The sequence below is a fragment of the Chionomys nivalis genome, chromosome 8 (assembly GCF_950005125.1).
Source record: "Chionomys nivalis chromosome 8, mChiNiv1.1, whole genome shotgun sequence".
Lineage (NCBI taxonomy): Eukaryota > Metazoa > Chordata > Mammalia > Rodentia > Cricetidae > Chionomys > Chionomys nivalis.
The window spans coordinates 27,320,132-27,338,369 of record NC_080093.1 but is presented as its reverse complement, the minus strand read 5'-3'; the positions used below and the strand labels follow the sequence as shown (position 1 = coordinate 27,338,369).

Genomic DNA, 18,238 nt, shown 5'->3' with positions numbered 1-18,238 from the left:
GAGATGGGTTCTCGTCACCACATGAAGCTGTTCATTTCACTTTTGGAACATTTTAATTAGTAGATTATTCATTCTGCAGCTGACTCAATTTAAACTTCTTTGTAGCATTCATTTTTCCTTTGGTTATCTAGAGTCATGCAAAAATAATTCCATTTCCACATGAGAGCAGTTTAAGAATTTAAGAAGTTATATTTTTATCTCAACCTTTCCATATATAGGCAAAATATTGCCAGTTTTTGTAAATGTTTTGTAATTCCTGAATTTGCCCCAGCATATTAAAAACTCTTTTGTACTTGTTATCCCAAAGAACATAGTACCTGTTTCATGTGCCATATAAGTAAATACCTCAGCTCCCTGTCTCTAACTCTGCTTCTGAAATATTATTTTCAAAACTGTACATTTAATATTTAAGAATCTCCTTGTTTATAAATACATGTTTTGTTTTGTGTAAGTAGTTCATAAACATTGTTTTTTTGCAAAAATATTACAAGTGTGGTTCTCTTAAAAAATTATAAAACATAACATATTTCAACTATTCTAAAGAAAAATAGCTTCGGGTTGAACTTGAAAACGTAGGCCGAAAGGCAACACCTGGTGTTAGCAAATAAGATGGTCTGTTTCTCTTGTTATGTTTGCTAACAAATGTTTCACATAATAACGTATTCAATCCCCCTCATACACTCAGTAGGCATTTTGAATGCTAACTGAGAGACTCATCATTAATGTGAGTATTAGCAACGTCATTTAGTTGCATAGAGAGAATAAACACTTTGGAGGGGACCAGCAGTTATAATGGGACGTATGTAAGCTTACCGTGGAGGATGGCCAGCATGAAAATAATAAATAGTTTTGAGGACACATACCATATGCAGACCTGCATCTATGAATTTGCCAAAAATACATCAAACCAAGTAAGGCCACCTGAGAGAACTGCTAGGGATACTCAGATACTGCTTAGGGACAGCATGCGAAGGTCCACTCCAACAGTTCTTTCTGTCAGAAGCTAAGAAGTAGGTCTTGAGAGGATTCTTTTAAAATTTCAGTATGAGAAGATAAAATCGATGTTATTGATTTTAGACAGAAAAGACGGGGTTTCCAGTGTTCAAAGAGTTTAATCCTAAACAGAAAGGTGAACTATGAATTAAGACAAGTCACAGATTCCTTCTATGAGAAGAGAAGAACTAAGGAGGAGACAACCTTCCAGGTTGTTTGTAGAGAGTTTAGCTCATAGCTGAGTGTTCGAGGCTCGCCAGGGAGCCTGCATACTAGAAGACCTGAAGAGTCCTAGATGCTTTCATAATGAACTGTGGCTACACAGCCTAGGCAGACATTGTCCCTTCTTGCAATAATACAGTTTTACATCATGTAGTTTGATAGTGTGCATCTATTTGGAGTCTACAAATTAGGATATTCATAATAAACATGTTATTATATTTCTAGTCTTCTTGAAAAGTTACATTACTGAATACTTGGGTATGGGAAATTGAAGGCTTAACTTCATATTTCAGTAAACTCGTGGAATAATTTATTCACGTGATCTAACTTCCCCAAGCATCAGCTTTTCTTTTTACTAATGCATAGATAGTTAGATGGTCTCACGGAATCACTCATTATGAAGAGAGAAAGTTTAATAATTAGCAAGTGACTAAACCCTATCTGCCAAGTGAGTACTTCAAAAAGCTGTCATTGGTAAATATCTTCTTTTTTTTTTTTTTTTGGTTTTTCGAGACAGGGTTTCTCTGTGGTTTTGGAGCCTGTCCTGGAACTAGCTCTTGTAGACCAGGCTGGTCTCGAACTCACAGAGATCCGCCTGCCTCTGCCTCCCGAGTGCTGGGATTAAAGGCGTGCGCCACCACCGCCCGGCTGGTAAATATCTTCTAAAAAAAAATGTCATGATTCCTCCTGAACAGTGAACTTAAATGGGTGGCTCTCAAAATACACTAAGCAGCCTCATGATTAAAAAGGAAGTACAATCTGCTTCCACGGGGAAACCTACAAAGCTTTGCAAAAGTCACCTCTAAGCAAATCGAACTCTTAAGCAGAGTAAAAATTAGCAATCCCCACTACTCGAGTATCACATTAGCTTCTTAAAGCATACTATATTTTGTATTCTTAATTGCTAAATCAAAAAAATTATTTTAAAGGAGGGAAAACCGGGGTTTACCTTTATGATAAGAACATGATGAATAGTAGCAGACAGTACATCCTAAATCAGCCCAGTGCCAATTTCTTTATGAAAACAAGCTATAAAACATATGGTAAAGCATTTACATGTTTGAAATGTCAATGGAGACTTAGACAGTTTTTGTCTTTAAACTACTATTCCAAACAATTCTTGTTGAAACTCGAAAGTGATCCTTTAACTAGGTCGTGATTTTAAGTGTCTGAGAGGATCATTTCTCTACAGAGAAATCTGAAAATTAGACTGGTTTTGTCAACTCCTTGAGTGTTTTCATGGACATCTTGATAGCAAGCTTGTGAAAGATCCTTCAGAGTCAATTCATTTACTATCACATGCTATATTCTTCATAAATATTAATGTTCACAGATGAAAAGAACCCTTCTATATCAAGAACATTGCTGTGTAAGCTTTGAGAAGACTGAATTTGTTGGCTTAAAGAACCCAATTATGCAATAAAATGGTTCCTCAATTAAAATTTGTAAAAATTTAATGATAAAGTTTTTCATTTTAAATCCTTTTGACATAAAGGTAAAAGCACAAAATCAATAAAAGCTATATTGAGAGGATTTTAATTTCTGTTTAGAAAAAGGCTGGCATCAGTTTATAGGATTATGGTCATTTCTTTGAGTTTATTAAAGACAATCAATAGCATAAACACAATATCCATCACTCTGAATATTGACGTATTATTTAAAGTATTGTTTTTAAAATGATAACTAAAACAGGGTTTGTAATAGGTAATGGCATGCTGTTTAGTCAATCTAACAGTGAAAAGAAGATAAAATTTATTCAAGTTAGCTTGAGACAGTAGTGAAAATTCTATATTTATCTTTACTAAAGGAAGTAATATAGTCACTTATGAGCATTTTTGCCCATTTTGTTATACATAAATACACATGTATGAGAAACCAGTTGGTTTTTAAATTCTACTTAACATATGAGGTATGAACTTTGCATCATAGTATCTAAATGTTGTTTGTTTTGTATCATAATATTTATGTTATAGGATATCATCAGGATAAGGGAACATCAACAGAACGATTTTTGTTTTAGAATATTTGTTTAACTATGAAAAATATTACATTTGCTTAACTATGTAAATATGCATTGCATTATCTTATGTTGCAGAGTATTTGTTTAGCTAAAATGCATTGCTGTTTTACCTTGCCTACCTAAGGCATCTGATTGATCTAATAAAAGTTGAATGGCCAACAGCGAGGGGAGAAACAAACCTAAGCTAAGGTCAAGCATTCATAATTAATAATTAGTCTTCGTGTCTTTATTTGGGAAATGGTTGGCAGCCCAAAGACTTAGATCCTTTTCTGGGGAAAGAGTTCATTCATTTTCAGTTGTATAGGGCAGCTCCTGATGTTAGAATATGAGCTTGATGTTCATGGTTATGTATTAGATACACCAAAGTTGTATCTTGTTGGCATATGATAGACTTGTGTGACTTTAAATATCCACTTGGCTTCCAAGGACACCAGACACATGTTATCCTAGATACTTCTTTCAAAGTGTTTTATAGATGAGAGTAATATGTAATATTTAAAGGAGTAAACTTTGAGTTAGGCTTATTGTCATATAAAATGTGAATGGAAGTCCTCACTCACCTGATGGCCTAAATAGACAAAAGGCTGACCTCCCACCTCAGGAGAGGGAATTCTACAATAGACAACCTTCGACAATTGTTGCCCTGAGCACTTTGGACAGCCACCACAGTCACATGAGCCCATTTCAAGACAAATTTCTTTCTATTCATACAAATATAAATATAGTAAAGTATCTACATATGTCTACAACAAACTATATTTTTTTTCTGTTTCTCTATAGAGCCTTGATATACCCTCATAGTAAAGAGTTTAAGTGCTGAATTGCAGGAGGGAGAGAGAGCTGCTTGTTGGTTCCCAGCTGCTGAGCCCCAAAATAATCACACTGAAACCATATTAATTAAATCACGGCTTGACTCATTAGCTCTAGCTTCTTATTGACTAACTCTTACATATTAATTTAACCCATCTCCATTAATCTGTGTGTAGCCATGTGGCAGTGGCGTATTGGGTAAAGTTCCCAGCATCTGTCTCTGGCTTCTCGTTGATTTCACCTTTCTTTCTCCCAGCATTCAGTTCTGTCTTCCCCATCTACCTAAGTTCTGCCCTGCTCTATAGGTCCAAAGCAGTTTCTTTATTCATTAATGGTAATCACAGCATACAGAGGGAAATCCCACATCACTGAATCAAGATTGGCTAACTATCAGAATTGAACTAGAAAATGGTATATTCTCATCGATTCCCAATCTCCTCTTTTACAGAACCAGACAACACATTTAGCCTTCTGCTTTGTGAAACCTGCTATCCCTCTTAGTAGACAGCTAATATGCAGTTCAGCCTTCATTGTCTCTAATATATATGTACATATACATAAAAACATACATATACACTATACATATATATACACACACACATGCATGCAAGGGACTGAAATATCATCTTTACCTGAAAGAATCATAACAGGAAACCTAGTCATGTATTAAATGTTAAGAGTAGAGTTGAAGACCCTGAATTACCTGACCTAAAAGACTTCCCATCATCTTAAATTATCATTGACATATTGTCAACATGCTCAACAGTGGAATTGCGTGCAGTCTCATTCAGTTGCAGACAGTATTGTTTTCACACTATTGACTTTCTCCAGCTGTGAAAACATATGGAATCCCTATATTAATCTTCCAAACATCAAAACTTCATATAATTAGACAACCATGGTACCTCGTGGTATTGTAGCTCCTTGCAAATTGTTTCCCAATGAAAGAAGGAAGACAAGCATTGTTCCACAGAATACACTGCAGTCTTTGGGAAGCTGGGAAGATTGGGAAAGATTGAGTGGCAGAGGAGCAGGTTACTAACCATACCTTCCATGACATACACCAGGGATCCCACATCTCCTTCCTTGATGATGCAGCTGTCTTTGCCATATTCCACGGGGTACATACAATCCACAATCTCCTGGATCTGTGACAGCTCCAAGTTCTTCATGAAGTCATTGTCAAGGATGGCCTCTTTTATGAGATCCTTTGACCTAAGGCAAGAGAGGGAGGAGTTATTGACATATCTGACCAGCCTTCCATAGTTCTTGGAGCTCAGTGGAGCCACGCAGTGCTCTGGTAAACAATGAATGAATCTTCTTGAAAGGCATAAAAACAAAGTGTACAGACAGCAGCAAGAGAACCAGAAATTTTCCTTTAAGCAAACTACCATTTAGTAAGTGCCCAACATACAAACAGCAAGCATATAGTTTCAATCTGTTTTACAATGTTTTAATCTCCAAGGATTGTGGGGAAAACCGATGGATGAGTATAAAATTGAAATTTATAATTTGGTCTAAGAATTAAGTTTACAAAACCATAAAAGAAATAATTTTTACTCCTTATACATTATAAAAGAAAATTTACATCTCTTGCGTACTTCATCTACTAGACTTGCTGCTTTCAATTTGTTCTCTTCTGTACAACATATTTCTACATTAATGCCAGTTGTGGTTTGGGTACACCAGAAAGAGTCTAGCTAGGCATTTTTAAGGAGTAGATTTAGAAATGTGACAACCTTTCATCTGAGTATCTTCCTTCTGTAGGAAACATTATTTCTGTGATCATCTTCATTTAGACTAACTAGACAGATAGGACTACATTGAAGAAGATATTAGAAAAAGTATATGATTTAGAACTGGAAATATATATATATATATATATATATATATATATATATATATATATAGAGAGAGAGAGAGAGAGAGAGAGAGAGTCAGTAGGAAAGATATAAACAAATTTTGCAATTCAGATTCAGGGTTATCAGTGAAGTTTTGCGGAACTTAAAAAAGTGTGATAATTTTATTCACTGAGGGATAAGATGTTCCACACCACTTACTATGGTTATAAAAACCAAAGAGAAAGCAATGCTAGGGAATATATTGTCCAGAGGGAACCAGTCATAGTATACATCAGAAACTGGGTTTAATAAAAGTTGAACCCTTAGTCATACATGTAAGGCAACACATTTGGAATTTTATATTGAAAGACTTAAATTTTTAAAATGTGAACACTAACTGGTCTTTGTTGACTCCGACAACACACGTTGGTTCTCCGACAAATAGCCTGCAATGAGGACAAGTGACTGAATTATCAGTCCTTGACTCCACTTGCGTGTGACATTTCATTTAAGCTAAGTCTGACTGGCCTGATCTTCTCACACTGTAATCCATAATGACTTGGGCTTCAACATTTACAGTTTCCCTGTTTCTGAAGTTTAGAATGGGCATACATTTTTCTATAAAAAAAAAATTCAAAAGTAAATCATAAGCCACAACTACTTTGAAGAAAATAAAACTAATCTATTTCCCATTGGATTAATGATGGCAGGTCATGATTGGTATCAGGGATACGACTCTTCAGGAGGTTGGCTTTGATATTCTCGACATCCTGAAAGCCCTAATGGCAGGAATTTTCACCTCAGGAAGTGGTGGTGATGGATGGGAAGGCATTAGAGTCTCACGATGTCTTCATTTTAAAAGCCTTGTTTCGGAGGCACAGTTCTTCAGCTACAGGATTTCTGGGGTTCTGACTTATTTTTAAATTCCCAAGTGCCAGAAACTTTACTTTCAGGCCAAAACTGCATTGCTTCTTTTCAGAGTTTAAAACAAGATGCAAAAGTTGCCTTCATGAAGCTTGCATGCTTAACTCTCTTTCTCACCGTGACCTCACAAAGGCCAGTGGCACTTTCATATTGACTCCCATATGCATTAATTTATAAGTTTTTCCCCAAATACCAGAGTTTTTTATCTTTAAGAAATTCATTTTATCAAAGACATATCCCTCACATAGAGTGCTATTGACCTACCCTGTCGTACAGAAAGGGTAATTGGCGAACTCCAAGACCTTCCCTGACAATCATACAAAATTCCTAAGCATTGTAGCCTCAACTCTGAGATTGCATCTTACACCTGTAAGAATAGCCAAGGTCAAAAACACTGATGACAACTTATGCTGGAGAGGTTGTGGGGAAAGGGAACACTCCTGCATTGCTGGTGGGAATGCAAGCTGGTACAGCCGCTTTGGATATCAGTGTGGCAATTTCTCAGAAAATTAGGAAACAACCTTCCTCAAGACCCAGTAATACCACTTTTGGGTATATATTCAAAGGGTGCTCAATCGTGCCACAAGGACATGTGCTCAACTATGTTCATAGCAGCATTGTTTGTCATAGCCAGAACCTGGAAACAACCTAAATGTCCCTCACCTAAAGAATAGATAAGGAAAATGTGGTACATTTACACAATGGAGTACTACACAGCAGAAAAAAAATAATGACATTTTGAATTTTGAAGGAAAATAGATGGAGCTAGAAAACATTGTTTTGAGTGAGGCAACCCAGACCCAGAAAGACAATTATCACATGTACTCATTCATAAGTGGTTTTTAAACATAAAGGAAAGAAAACCAGCCTACAAATCCCAACCCCAAAGAATTTAGACAACAATGAGGACACTAAAAGAGACTTACATAGATCTAATCTACATGGGAAGTAGAAAAAGACAAGATCTCATGAGTAAATTGGGAGCATGGGGAACTTGGGGGAGGATTGAAGGAGGAGGGGAGAAGCAGGAAGGGGAGCTGAGAGAAAAATGTCGAGTTCAATAAAAATCAATAAAAATTTTTTTAAGAAATTTCTAAGCATTTAGGACAGAGTTCCAGAGCATTCCAGGGACACGTACTTTTCAAATTTCATTTTGGATAGATATCACTTAATCGCAGGCCTCTGAAGAAAATTACTCTAGGCTTCACTTGGGCACCTGTGTCAGCTCGAAGCAAATTTATTGGGCCTTAGATGAAATTTGAAGTTAGAGTGCTAGCATTGAAGAAACCCTGACTTTAATCTCCAATTTTGTAGAAATAAATAAATATGGATCAATAGAAGACCTATAACTATCATTTATATCTCCATACAGATTTTATCAAATAATATTTTGTCAATAAAATATCACAATCTATCTCTGCATCACAGCAAGATGGGAATTTTGGGCCTCTGTATGGTCTAGTTTATTCTGGCTAGTTTTATGTCAACTTGACACAAGATAGATCCAGCGGAGAGAAAAGAACAAGAACTGAGAAGATACCCCCAAAGGATTTGGCTGTAGGCAGGCCTGTGTAGCATTTTCTTAATTAGAGCCCAAGCCCACTGTGGGTGAGGCTATCCCTGAGCTGGTGGTCTTGGGTTCTATAAGAAAGCAGCTGAGCAAGATGAGAATTAAGGCAGAATGCAATACTTCTCGATGGCTTCTACTTAGCTCCCTCCTCCATGTTCCTTCCCTGCGTGTGTTTCTGTCCTGATTTTCTTCAATAAGAAACTGTGATTTGGATGAGTAAGCCAAATAAACCCTTTCCTCCCCATGTTGCTTTGGTTGTAATGTTTCATCACAGCAATAATAACCTTAACTAAGATAGAATTCCAAGTTGACCTTGTCAGGATGTAATACCCAAAGCCCAGGCCCTCCTTATAAGAGACGTTTTAGGCCTTTCACATAAGAAATTAAATAAAGGACTCTTAGGCAATTCCCACATGCCAATAACACAATATTAAATATTCATTTTGCTTCTGAAGGCTATAAATGCTTTCTATTTCCTCACGTGTATTCCTGCTATAAGACTGGAAATGTGCTAGCTGAATTGGTGGATGTGAACATCCTGACCCAAAGTCATTGCAGACAGGTTTTCAATTTTGAAGATGTATTGAAATTGGCCAATAGGATTAACCAACTAAATTTTACCTTTAAAAAATGTCAGCTGGTCATAGTAATGTGTTCGCTTTGGTTTTAAGAATCTCCAGAGGCCTGAAATCTTCACCCTTCTTTTTAGGAGAGGTTCCCCTCATTGACCCCCAAGACAATGATAATGATGCCACAGGCAGCCTTCCCCAGCAGAGTATAAATGACATCTAATGCTTTAGTGTGGAAAGAACTTCTAGGCACTGAAATAGTTGCAACCATTAAATTCTTTCTAAGCATGGAAACCAGCCAAAACAATCTAATAATTGAACACAAAACTTCTATAATCAACCATTTAAACAAAAAAATATATTGGTCTCTTTACTTCTCAAGAGTCAGCTTTGGGCTCAAATATCTGGAAAAGTGATCAATACAATTTAAGATCACCGAGGCCTAGAATATGGTCGCTGCAATTAGGAATTCCCTAGTTCTATCCCTGTTGATAATCCATAGCCTTTTCACCCAGATGTCGTCCTTACAAGATCTCCTGGCATTCCTAATTCTGGGAGTCATCTCAGAAAGATAACTCTACCTATCTTCTATGAAATATTTGATTGCTCACCTATCAGAGAATAAATTAAGTCTCTTGAAATAGTTCTCTGGCTGCCATTAGGTTAAGATTCTGTTTAGAGTGTATCCTTCTGGCACAATTTTCCTTGGTCAACTCTACAGGTATATGATGGCTGAGAATTAATATGACCAGCCGACATTCTTTAAAGGTAAAATCCAATTGGCTGATCCTATTGGCTAATTTTGATAATTCTTCAAAATTGAAATTCTTTCTGCAGTGACTTTAGGTCAAGATGTTCACAACTATAAATTTGGCTAGCACTCTTCCAGTCTTAGTGCAAGAAACACATTAGAAATATGAAGCATTTATAGCCTTCAGAGGCAAAATGAGTATTTAATATAAATCACTGGCATCACGAGTCTAAAATACACAACAATGTTTTTCATAGATAACTAATGATATTAATTTTTGTGGTAATGTATGAGTCACATTTTTTCTAACTTTTTTCAAGCTCTAAAGCAGAAAATTTAGTTCCAGTGCCATAAACTATGAAATCAGAGTGAATTAATTCTAGAAATAATAATTGATAATAGGGAAATCTGGTTAGCCCATAAAATATTCATTTGCTAAAATGTCACTTAGATGATAACATACGCAGTCTCCCTTTTAAGCAAGGCTCCCCTCATGGTCACTGACTAAAAACAATGAACAAGAACTCTTGAAATGGCAGGCTAGCTCTGGACAGATAATATAGGCTTATATTAATAACAGGAAAAGTATCCTGCTTTGTAGGTGTTCAACAATGTTCAGAAGACTCAATATTAAAACTCTCCCATTCAAATATTTATGTCATTCATCTGTTCAGATATGGACACGCATATCTGCTCATTCACAGAAGTGACCAGAACTTAAAATACAGCAGTCTCCAAAAGAGCCCATATCAAACTCTCGCCCTCTGAACCCCCTGTTTGATATCAGAAGGGTACGTGTTTGGCTTCATAGAAGTGCTGTGAAATGCTTTACTTGGGAACTGAGCACTCATAACACTGCTAAGAAATATGTAGTCTCATCTATTAATAATTAACTCTATCACTGATGTCCAGATGCTCACACACCAAAACTAGGAAATGACTGAAAAGAAAGCACGGCCCTGTAACCTAAGTTCATAGGCCTAGTAGCAAGTCAACATCACATAGTACTTTTGAACCTTCAAGGAGCTAAACAACCGGGACTTTAGAAACCGCCCATGTCCAGGATGTCCAACGCAATTAAACTATGAACATGCATTAAGTTAGTCACCATCTTGGGCAAGTTCAGGACATAGTTGGAGGTGATGATGTCAGTGCCAAGCGCCTCATACTTTTGCAACACTATACATTGTCATTTAAATTTTTGCAATGCCTTGATTTCTATAACCGCAAGTATATGAATCATTTTAAAAGATTAGTCTCTGGGATAAATTACCATACCCTTTAAATGTGCTTGCATTCAACAGCCCCGCAAAATAATATGATTCTCTACTAGTCTTGCCTGCCTGCCTCACGCTCCAGTGTGTAGATTTTCCCTTGGCTGAGAATAACGACTTGGTTAATTCACTCAAGTCATCTAATTTCAGGTGCCTAGAGCCAAACTTAGCCCTGCTCTACTATCTGACATATCTCAGGAAGCAAAAACTTTGATAGGCCTGGTTGTTTTCTCTCCAAACACTATTCTGTATTAGGCTTTAATATGTGAAGAACTCAGAATCGTCCTGAAGAGAAATTTAAAATGGAACAAAAACGTTAATTCTCAGTCCTAGTTGTGAAAGCTGTGCGGGTCCTAAGCTTCTGAAAGTCAACGGACAAACTTAGCCCCAAACTCGCAGCTTGAGTCATCATCACCATTGCAGTAGCTGGACCATTATTGATATGAATTAATTAGTTTCTTTGTGTTCTACAATATGCAAAATTCTTTGCCTCATTTGTGCCTCATTGTGGGTCTCTGAGTTCATTATAGTGGAATTCAGAGCCGTTTTCAGAATGTTCAATGATGCTCACTTAGTAAATGATGGACAGGGTCAGGATTTAAAGATTAATCTGTTTGGCTTCTGAAACCACACTTTCCCTCAATGCTTCAACTTCTAATTCAAAAAACAAATTTTATTTCCCAATTTCAAAGAATTATCCTAATTATAAAATCCAAAAGTAAATATTATGCTAAAAAATCTATAAAGATAACAGTCGCATTTGGATATTAATCTCTTCCATTTGCAAAGATGATGTCATGCTTTCTGAGCACCCCTACCTAGGACCTTTCATTCTCTAATACCCTGAGCTGAGCAGGCCGTAGAATAGATATGGTTATTATACTTGCTTGGCATGTAAGGCAATACAGGCAACAAGAGCTGTAAGGATTGTCAAGTTGACATTCAAGATCATTTAGGTTGGTTCAATAACCAACCTAGAATACAGGTCTTTGCTTCTCGCATGCACATTTCTGTACCTGCAGTCACATTCCCTGTCACTCTGGTCCCTAGTTTCTATGTCTCTCTGTCTATGCCTCTCTTTCACATACTTCAGTCTTTTAATCTTCAAACTCAGATGGACAAAGGACAATAAATTCATCATGTAACAGTAGCAGCAGGAAGTGAGCCTATTGGACAACAATTCTGCGGCTTAAAAAGCCTTATATAGCAATTTTCTCCCAGATGAAGTCCTCCATCTTGGAAGGAAGCTCTTTAAGACACAGGATCTTCTAAGTGGGGTGGTGGTGGTAGGAAAAACATTCCATCTTTCAGAGGAACTCTTTAAGCACAGAACATGAACAACTCAAACACTTAGGAAGTCTCTAAAACTGACCAAATACTAGACCTCCCCCGCCCTCCCAAGCTTATATAAACAGTTATGGCCTTCTGAGAAACACACTGGAAAGCTAAGCTGCCTAAAAGTGGCTCAGACCACAAAACACCTGGAAGAAAAGGCAAGGAAAGCTCCCAAGAAAACTCATGGACCAGTCAAGCTGCCTGGAAGAGGCTCAGACCAACTAAACTACCTAAAAAAAAACATTCTCCCACCTGCTGAGCTGCTTACTGGTTGAGCAGTGCACTTTAGGTTCCAGATGTTATGAGCTGGTTCCCAGGCTGGACTGGGATTTTGATGGCACACCTGTCTCTGAGTCATTTCTGGTCCATTGTAACCTCTCACTCAAATTCCTATATATTTTTCAATAAAACTTATGGGTTCACATAATTGAACTTTGGTGGTATCCATTCTTCAGTCTATTGTCTGTTTTCTATCTGGGGAACTTAGACATTTGCTCATGCTTCCCCGGGAATAATTTCACAGAACATGGTGTTGGGGAGATGGCTCAGTCAGTAAGGTGTTCATTGCGCAAGTGTGGAGATTGGAATTTAGATCCTGGCACTCACATAAGAAGCAGGTTGATGGCATATTCCTGTCATGACAGTGTTGGAGAGACAAAGGCAGGAGGAGCCCTAAGGCTTGTCTAGCCAGCCAGTCTAGCTGAATCAGTAAGTCTTATGTCAGTGAGATACCCTGTCTCAAAATTAAAATGGAGAGTTGTAAAGACACCTGATGCTAAAAAACTGGGCAGTGGTGGCATACACCTTTAATCCCAGCACACAGGAGGCAGAGGCAGGCAGATCTTTGTGAATTCAAGGCCAACCTGGTCTACAAAGCAAGTTCCCGGACAGCCAGAGCTATTATACAGAGAAACCCTGTCTTGAAAAATAAAACAAAACAGACACCTGATGCTGTTGTTTGACCTGCACACACGCTCACGCATACACATACACACTCATGCACATGCGCACACACACATGCACACACACACACACACACACACAAAATAAGATAAATAAAAGTAAATTTAAACATTCGCATTGGCTCACTCAAGGAGATCCACCTCTTCTATGGAGCAACACCTCCTGAGATTAACGATGGAAGCCAACTGATTCTGATGCTAGCATGCTTGTATTTCCTCTCACTGCTTTTCCTCCCATCCTGCATCTTCTGTCCCAGGTGGCCTCTATATACAAATATGGAAGAGGAATAAAGTCTATGTAGCTGTAACCATCCACTAAGATGAATGCTTATATTTGAATTCAACAGAAAAGGCAAACTACTAGGGAGTGGAAGAAACACTCAGTGGTATAATACTTGCTCTTATACAGGTGGCCCTGGGTTTTCCCCACAAAAGGCACCAAAGAAACAAAAGTTTCCACTGTGTCTACAGGGAGAAAAAAATCTAAGAACAATTTTTAAAAAACACACTCATCATATGGTTTTATTTCAGGAATCTGGATATGAAATAAATATTAAGTACCTTGCATATAAGTATCTTATAGTAGAATCTAATATGTTGATTTTATAATATTAGATATATGTGTCCATATAATGATTTAGACACTATAATTTGAATTAACTACCTTAAGTTTTCACTGATAAAGACAAAGAGGGTTAGGGAGGCAGAGAAATGAGAAGATAAAGAAATGTGATTTCATAACTGTCATTCACTACCTATATACCATGTCTCATTCTTTCCCCTGAAGGCTTGTCCCTTTCAGAAGCAAATAGTTAATATTTATTATCTTTTCAGCACAGCACTTCTAAGCCTAAAAATCAGCCACTGCAGGTATTTGCAGGCAGTAGTGATTGATGGGTTTAAAACGCAGCCACCATTTCCCACAAAGTGATTTAAAAGCAAAACTAAGGTTGCTGAAATCAAAATACATTTTGGAGGAATAAACTCTACACATAATTCTGAAAGATGGTTACATAGTAAAGTCAGTAGGAGTATATATTTCAAAACAGTTCGAAGGACTGTTTAATTATTCTCAGAGTAAAACAATGATAACTATTTGAGGGGCTGAATATGCCAATGGGTCTGATGTGACCATTTCCTAGTCTGTCCATGTATTACAACATCACAGTGTATATCACAAAATATTTGTCCATTAAAGAAAACAAAGGTACAGTGCACAGCCCCTGTCACAGCTTCGACTTTGCTGTCGCCTTCTGGAATGAATGAGAGTAGAGATAAGATGAAGGGAAACGAGCAGGGTGGGAATCTGTGGAACACCTGCCCTTCCTTCGTGCATATTCCCAGTCTATGTGGCAGTAACCTGTAGGAAAGAGCACTTTGAGGAGGTTTATAAATTTTTGAAAATTCCTTATGCAGATGTTTTACTTACATAAGTTCTCCTCCTGTCCCATCAGCTCATCCTATATCTCCTATCATTTCGCCTCAAATTTATGACCCCTTCTATAATCGTAATGGTCACACACATGTAACTAAGCCCAGTCAGTATCTCTCCTGGGTACATGTGCTTAGCACTGATCACTTGGAGTTGGATAATCTGGCAGGAGTTTTAGTACCTATGTTATTTCACTTTATCCTTCCAGCCAGAACCTACACACATAAAAATTCCTTCTAGAAGCAAAGCAATCTTAGTAGTTAGACAAAAGAGCAGATAAAATTTTAGGTGTTCATTCCCCAAACCCCCTTAAAAAAAACTCTGTCTCAGGTGTGTAAACCTTTTCGTCATCTGCTATATCTGAGCCTTCTGCTCTTCATCCACTCATTCAATTAGTAAAACATTCTTTGGATGCCTCATATAAGACATGGTGCGAGGCACTATATGCACAGGAATAAGAAGAAGGAGACCACTGTTTTCTTGGGGGCAAAGATGATAGTAGAAAAGTAAGACAACACAAGATGAACACTAGAGATGTGTACAGAAAATATCTGGAAGGATAAAAAATAAAGGTGCACAATGCAGAAGGTTAAGAGGTAGAATTCAGGTCTGAAATAAAGATCATGAAAATGAAACACATAGGCAAAAGTTTAAAGACTAGATGAGCCACCCTATAGAAGACTTAAAGGAATGTATATAAAACAGAAGGAGCTGATTATTTGGGGACAATATTATGATGTCCAAACAGTCCCGAGTTTGAGCAGGGGCAGCTGGACATGAACTTGCAGCCTGGAACAGAGTCTGGTTTCGACAGGGACCTGCAAGTTCTTTGGAAAAAATTAGAATTTTGACGGAATGTGAGCCTGGGAGAATGAAATGGGGATAGTAAGTTATATGCTATGAATAATGTTTTCAAGAGATCAGAGGATTTCAGTTTATAAACTAGGACAGTGTGCGTGAAAGGAGAAGGGAAGGAAATCTCACAAAGGACACCGCACTATTTCCAGCAATCTAGGTCTTAAACATTTCCCTTAGAACCCCTATTTAGCCAAAATTTTTTACACAACCTTAGGTGTACAGATATACATAATGGTATGCAAATATATAGATATATGATATGTTATGTGAATCAAACATTTACTGATAAACCATAAAGAAATTTATTTTAAAACAACTCAAACATTTAGTAAAGACAAAAGCAAATTCGCATACTAATGAAATATAGTCCTGGTTTATTTTTAAATAAGGAAACAAGTCTTGGCTGCCTAGACATCTGGGGATTCAGAACATCATCAATATTTTTCAGAATTCATCAATATTTTGATTGTATTATTATCAATGCTATGAATGCCATTTCATTTAAACACACACCACAAGATGGCAGAAGGATATTCAGCATCATTTCAGAAACTATTGAAAATAATGTTCTAACCTTAAGCCAAAACGCATTTGACAATTTGTATGAATCTCAGGTCGGCAACTCTAGCAATTAATTTTAAAATTAAACATTCTAACAACCTATGTTCCAAGTTTAATTCCCTGTGACTGAGACAAAACACCGACCAAAATTAACTAGGAGAGGAAGAGACGTATTTGTCTTTGAGGAATGGGCCATCACTGAGGGGATGAACTCAAGCAGAACAGGAACCTGGAGCTGTGAACTGAAGCAGAGACCATGGAAGAATGCTCTATTTTTTTCTGTGGCCCTTTCATCTTTCTTTTACAACCCAGGCCCACCTACCCAGGGTGGGCACCATCCACAGTGGGCTGGTATTTCCCACACCAATCATTGATTTAAAAAAAAAAAAATGTCCTGCAAGCCAATCTGAGGGACGCAATTCATCAACTGCGGTTTCTTTTCTTTGTTTCTTCTTCCCTGATGATTCTGGTTTGTCTGAAACTATCAAAACTTAACTAGTACAACATATAGTCCAAAGGTATACTGACCTGATACAAGCTGAGGAGTCACAGCAAGAAAATACTAAAAGTCTTTGTTTTCTATAATGAGATCATTATGTTGCCATGAGGATAGAAAAAAATACACACTATAAAGTATAAATTCTGCAATTCATACCTTCTATTTTGTCAAATGCAAGCCAGGGGCTTTCCAGCAGCCTCAGCTGGATTTGCACAGCACGAGGGATTTTGCAGTACAGAGTACATCTGTGTGCTCTGAACCAAGGCTGCAGTCAAGTCAAATGAAACATGCCTGGGGGCTGCCAGAAACAGCGCAGATTCATTAAGCATTTGATTTTGAATGAAATTTGATCATTGTACATTCATTGAGCTTTTTCTGTTCATAATCTTTCATGACCTGTGCATTCAGCTATATTGCCCCATGTCGGGATAGGACAAAGCTGGGGGCCTATGTTAGAAGAGTGAGAAAGAATATGTGTGGAAATGTGAGCAGCTTCAGAGCATCATTTTGCAAGGAAACACTATGGGACTGGCACAACAGATGCAAGAATGACAGGGAGAGAAGCATCCTAACTATCTTGTTGGAGTAAAGGCATGTGCGTTGGTGCTGTTTCTCAAGAAGGCTTGGGCTTGGAGAGGTAACAGGTTCCCAGGGATCAAATTAACCCAAAAGTAGGGACAAGGGAAAGAAGGGAGATTTCTAATCTCTATAAGATCTCTAATCTCTATTTGATTAGAAAAAGCAAAGATCTGGAAATAGGCCAAGGGCAGTATCTGGAAAGACACATTTCAAAGAGATACAATGGTTGATGTCCTTTTCGATTCACATCAGAGCCATATTTTTAAAGATTTGTTTTTAACATGTTTAGTTATGTGTAAGGAGGAAACACTATGGGACTGCAGTATGCCTCAGAGTTCAGAGGTATCTACTTGTCCCTGAAGAAGGAGTTGCAGGTGGCTGTGAGCCACCTGATATGGGTAATGAGATCCTATCTCAGGTCCTCTGCAAGAGCAATAACCACTGAGTCATCTCTCCAGCCCCCACAGTCATAATTTTTGATACGAATAACTTCATATCATTGGTTTGGCTAGCTCTGACATCAATCATTTATTACAAATGAGCTCTGTCTTTTAGTCTAGCAATAATTAACACTGCTTTCCCAAAAATAATCCTCATGGGTTTATTCCTTAGATTTCTTTAAGCACACAAGTTTAAGAGTAACTGAAATTTTATTGGAAACAGAATTACTCCGAGAAAAAAATGACAGAAGACTGTCTTACGTTTTATAAAGAGGAGGTTTGTGCATACACACACACACACACACACACACACACACACACATCTAAATACTTATATAGGAAAACCTGGAACATCTATCGTGGGGAAGGTAGTCTCTAAGAATTCTTGTTTCCTCCTCATTTATCCGAGCAAAATAGCAATCAACGAGAATTAAATCAAAATTAGACCGCCATCTTGGCAGGGAGAAGTCTTCCGTAATGTTGAGGAAATATACTTGTTAGCAGCCTGACAAAATAATCCATGCAAGAAACGGGTTTAGCAGATTTGATTCTCATGCCAACTAACTGCAGATTTAAAAAAGAAAAGCATCAGAGAGAA

The 18,238-nt window shown here is 37.5% G+C and overlaps 1 protein-coding gene across 2 annotated transcripts in view; it reads right to left on the bottom strand.

Annotated features, from left to right (window-relative positions):
• Prkg1 (protein kinase cGMP-dependent 1) overlaps window positions 1-18,238 on the bottom strand; it is a 1,098,375-nt gene that overhangs the window by 933,339 nt on the left and 146,798 nt on the right. For both annotated transcript variants that reach the window (XM_057777191.1, XM_057777190.1), the window contains exon 2: window positions 5,094-5,260. In XM_057777191.1, the coding sequence (XP_057633174.1) occupies window positions 5,094-5,260 (167 nt within the window). The remainder of the gene's footprint in view (window positions 1-5,093; window positions 5,261-18,238) is intronic.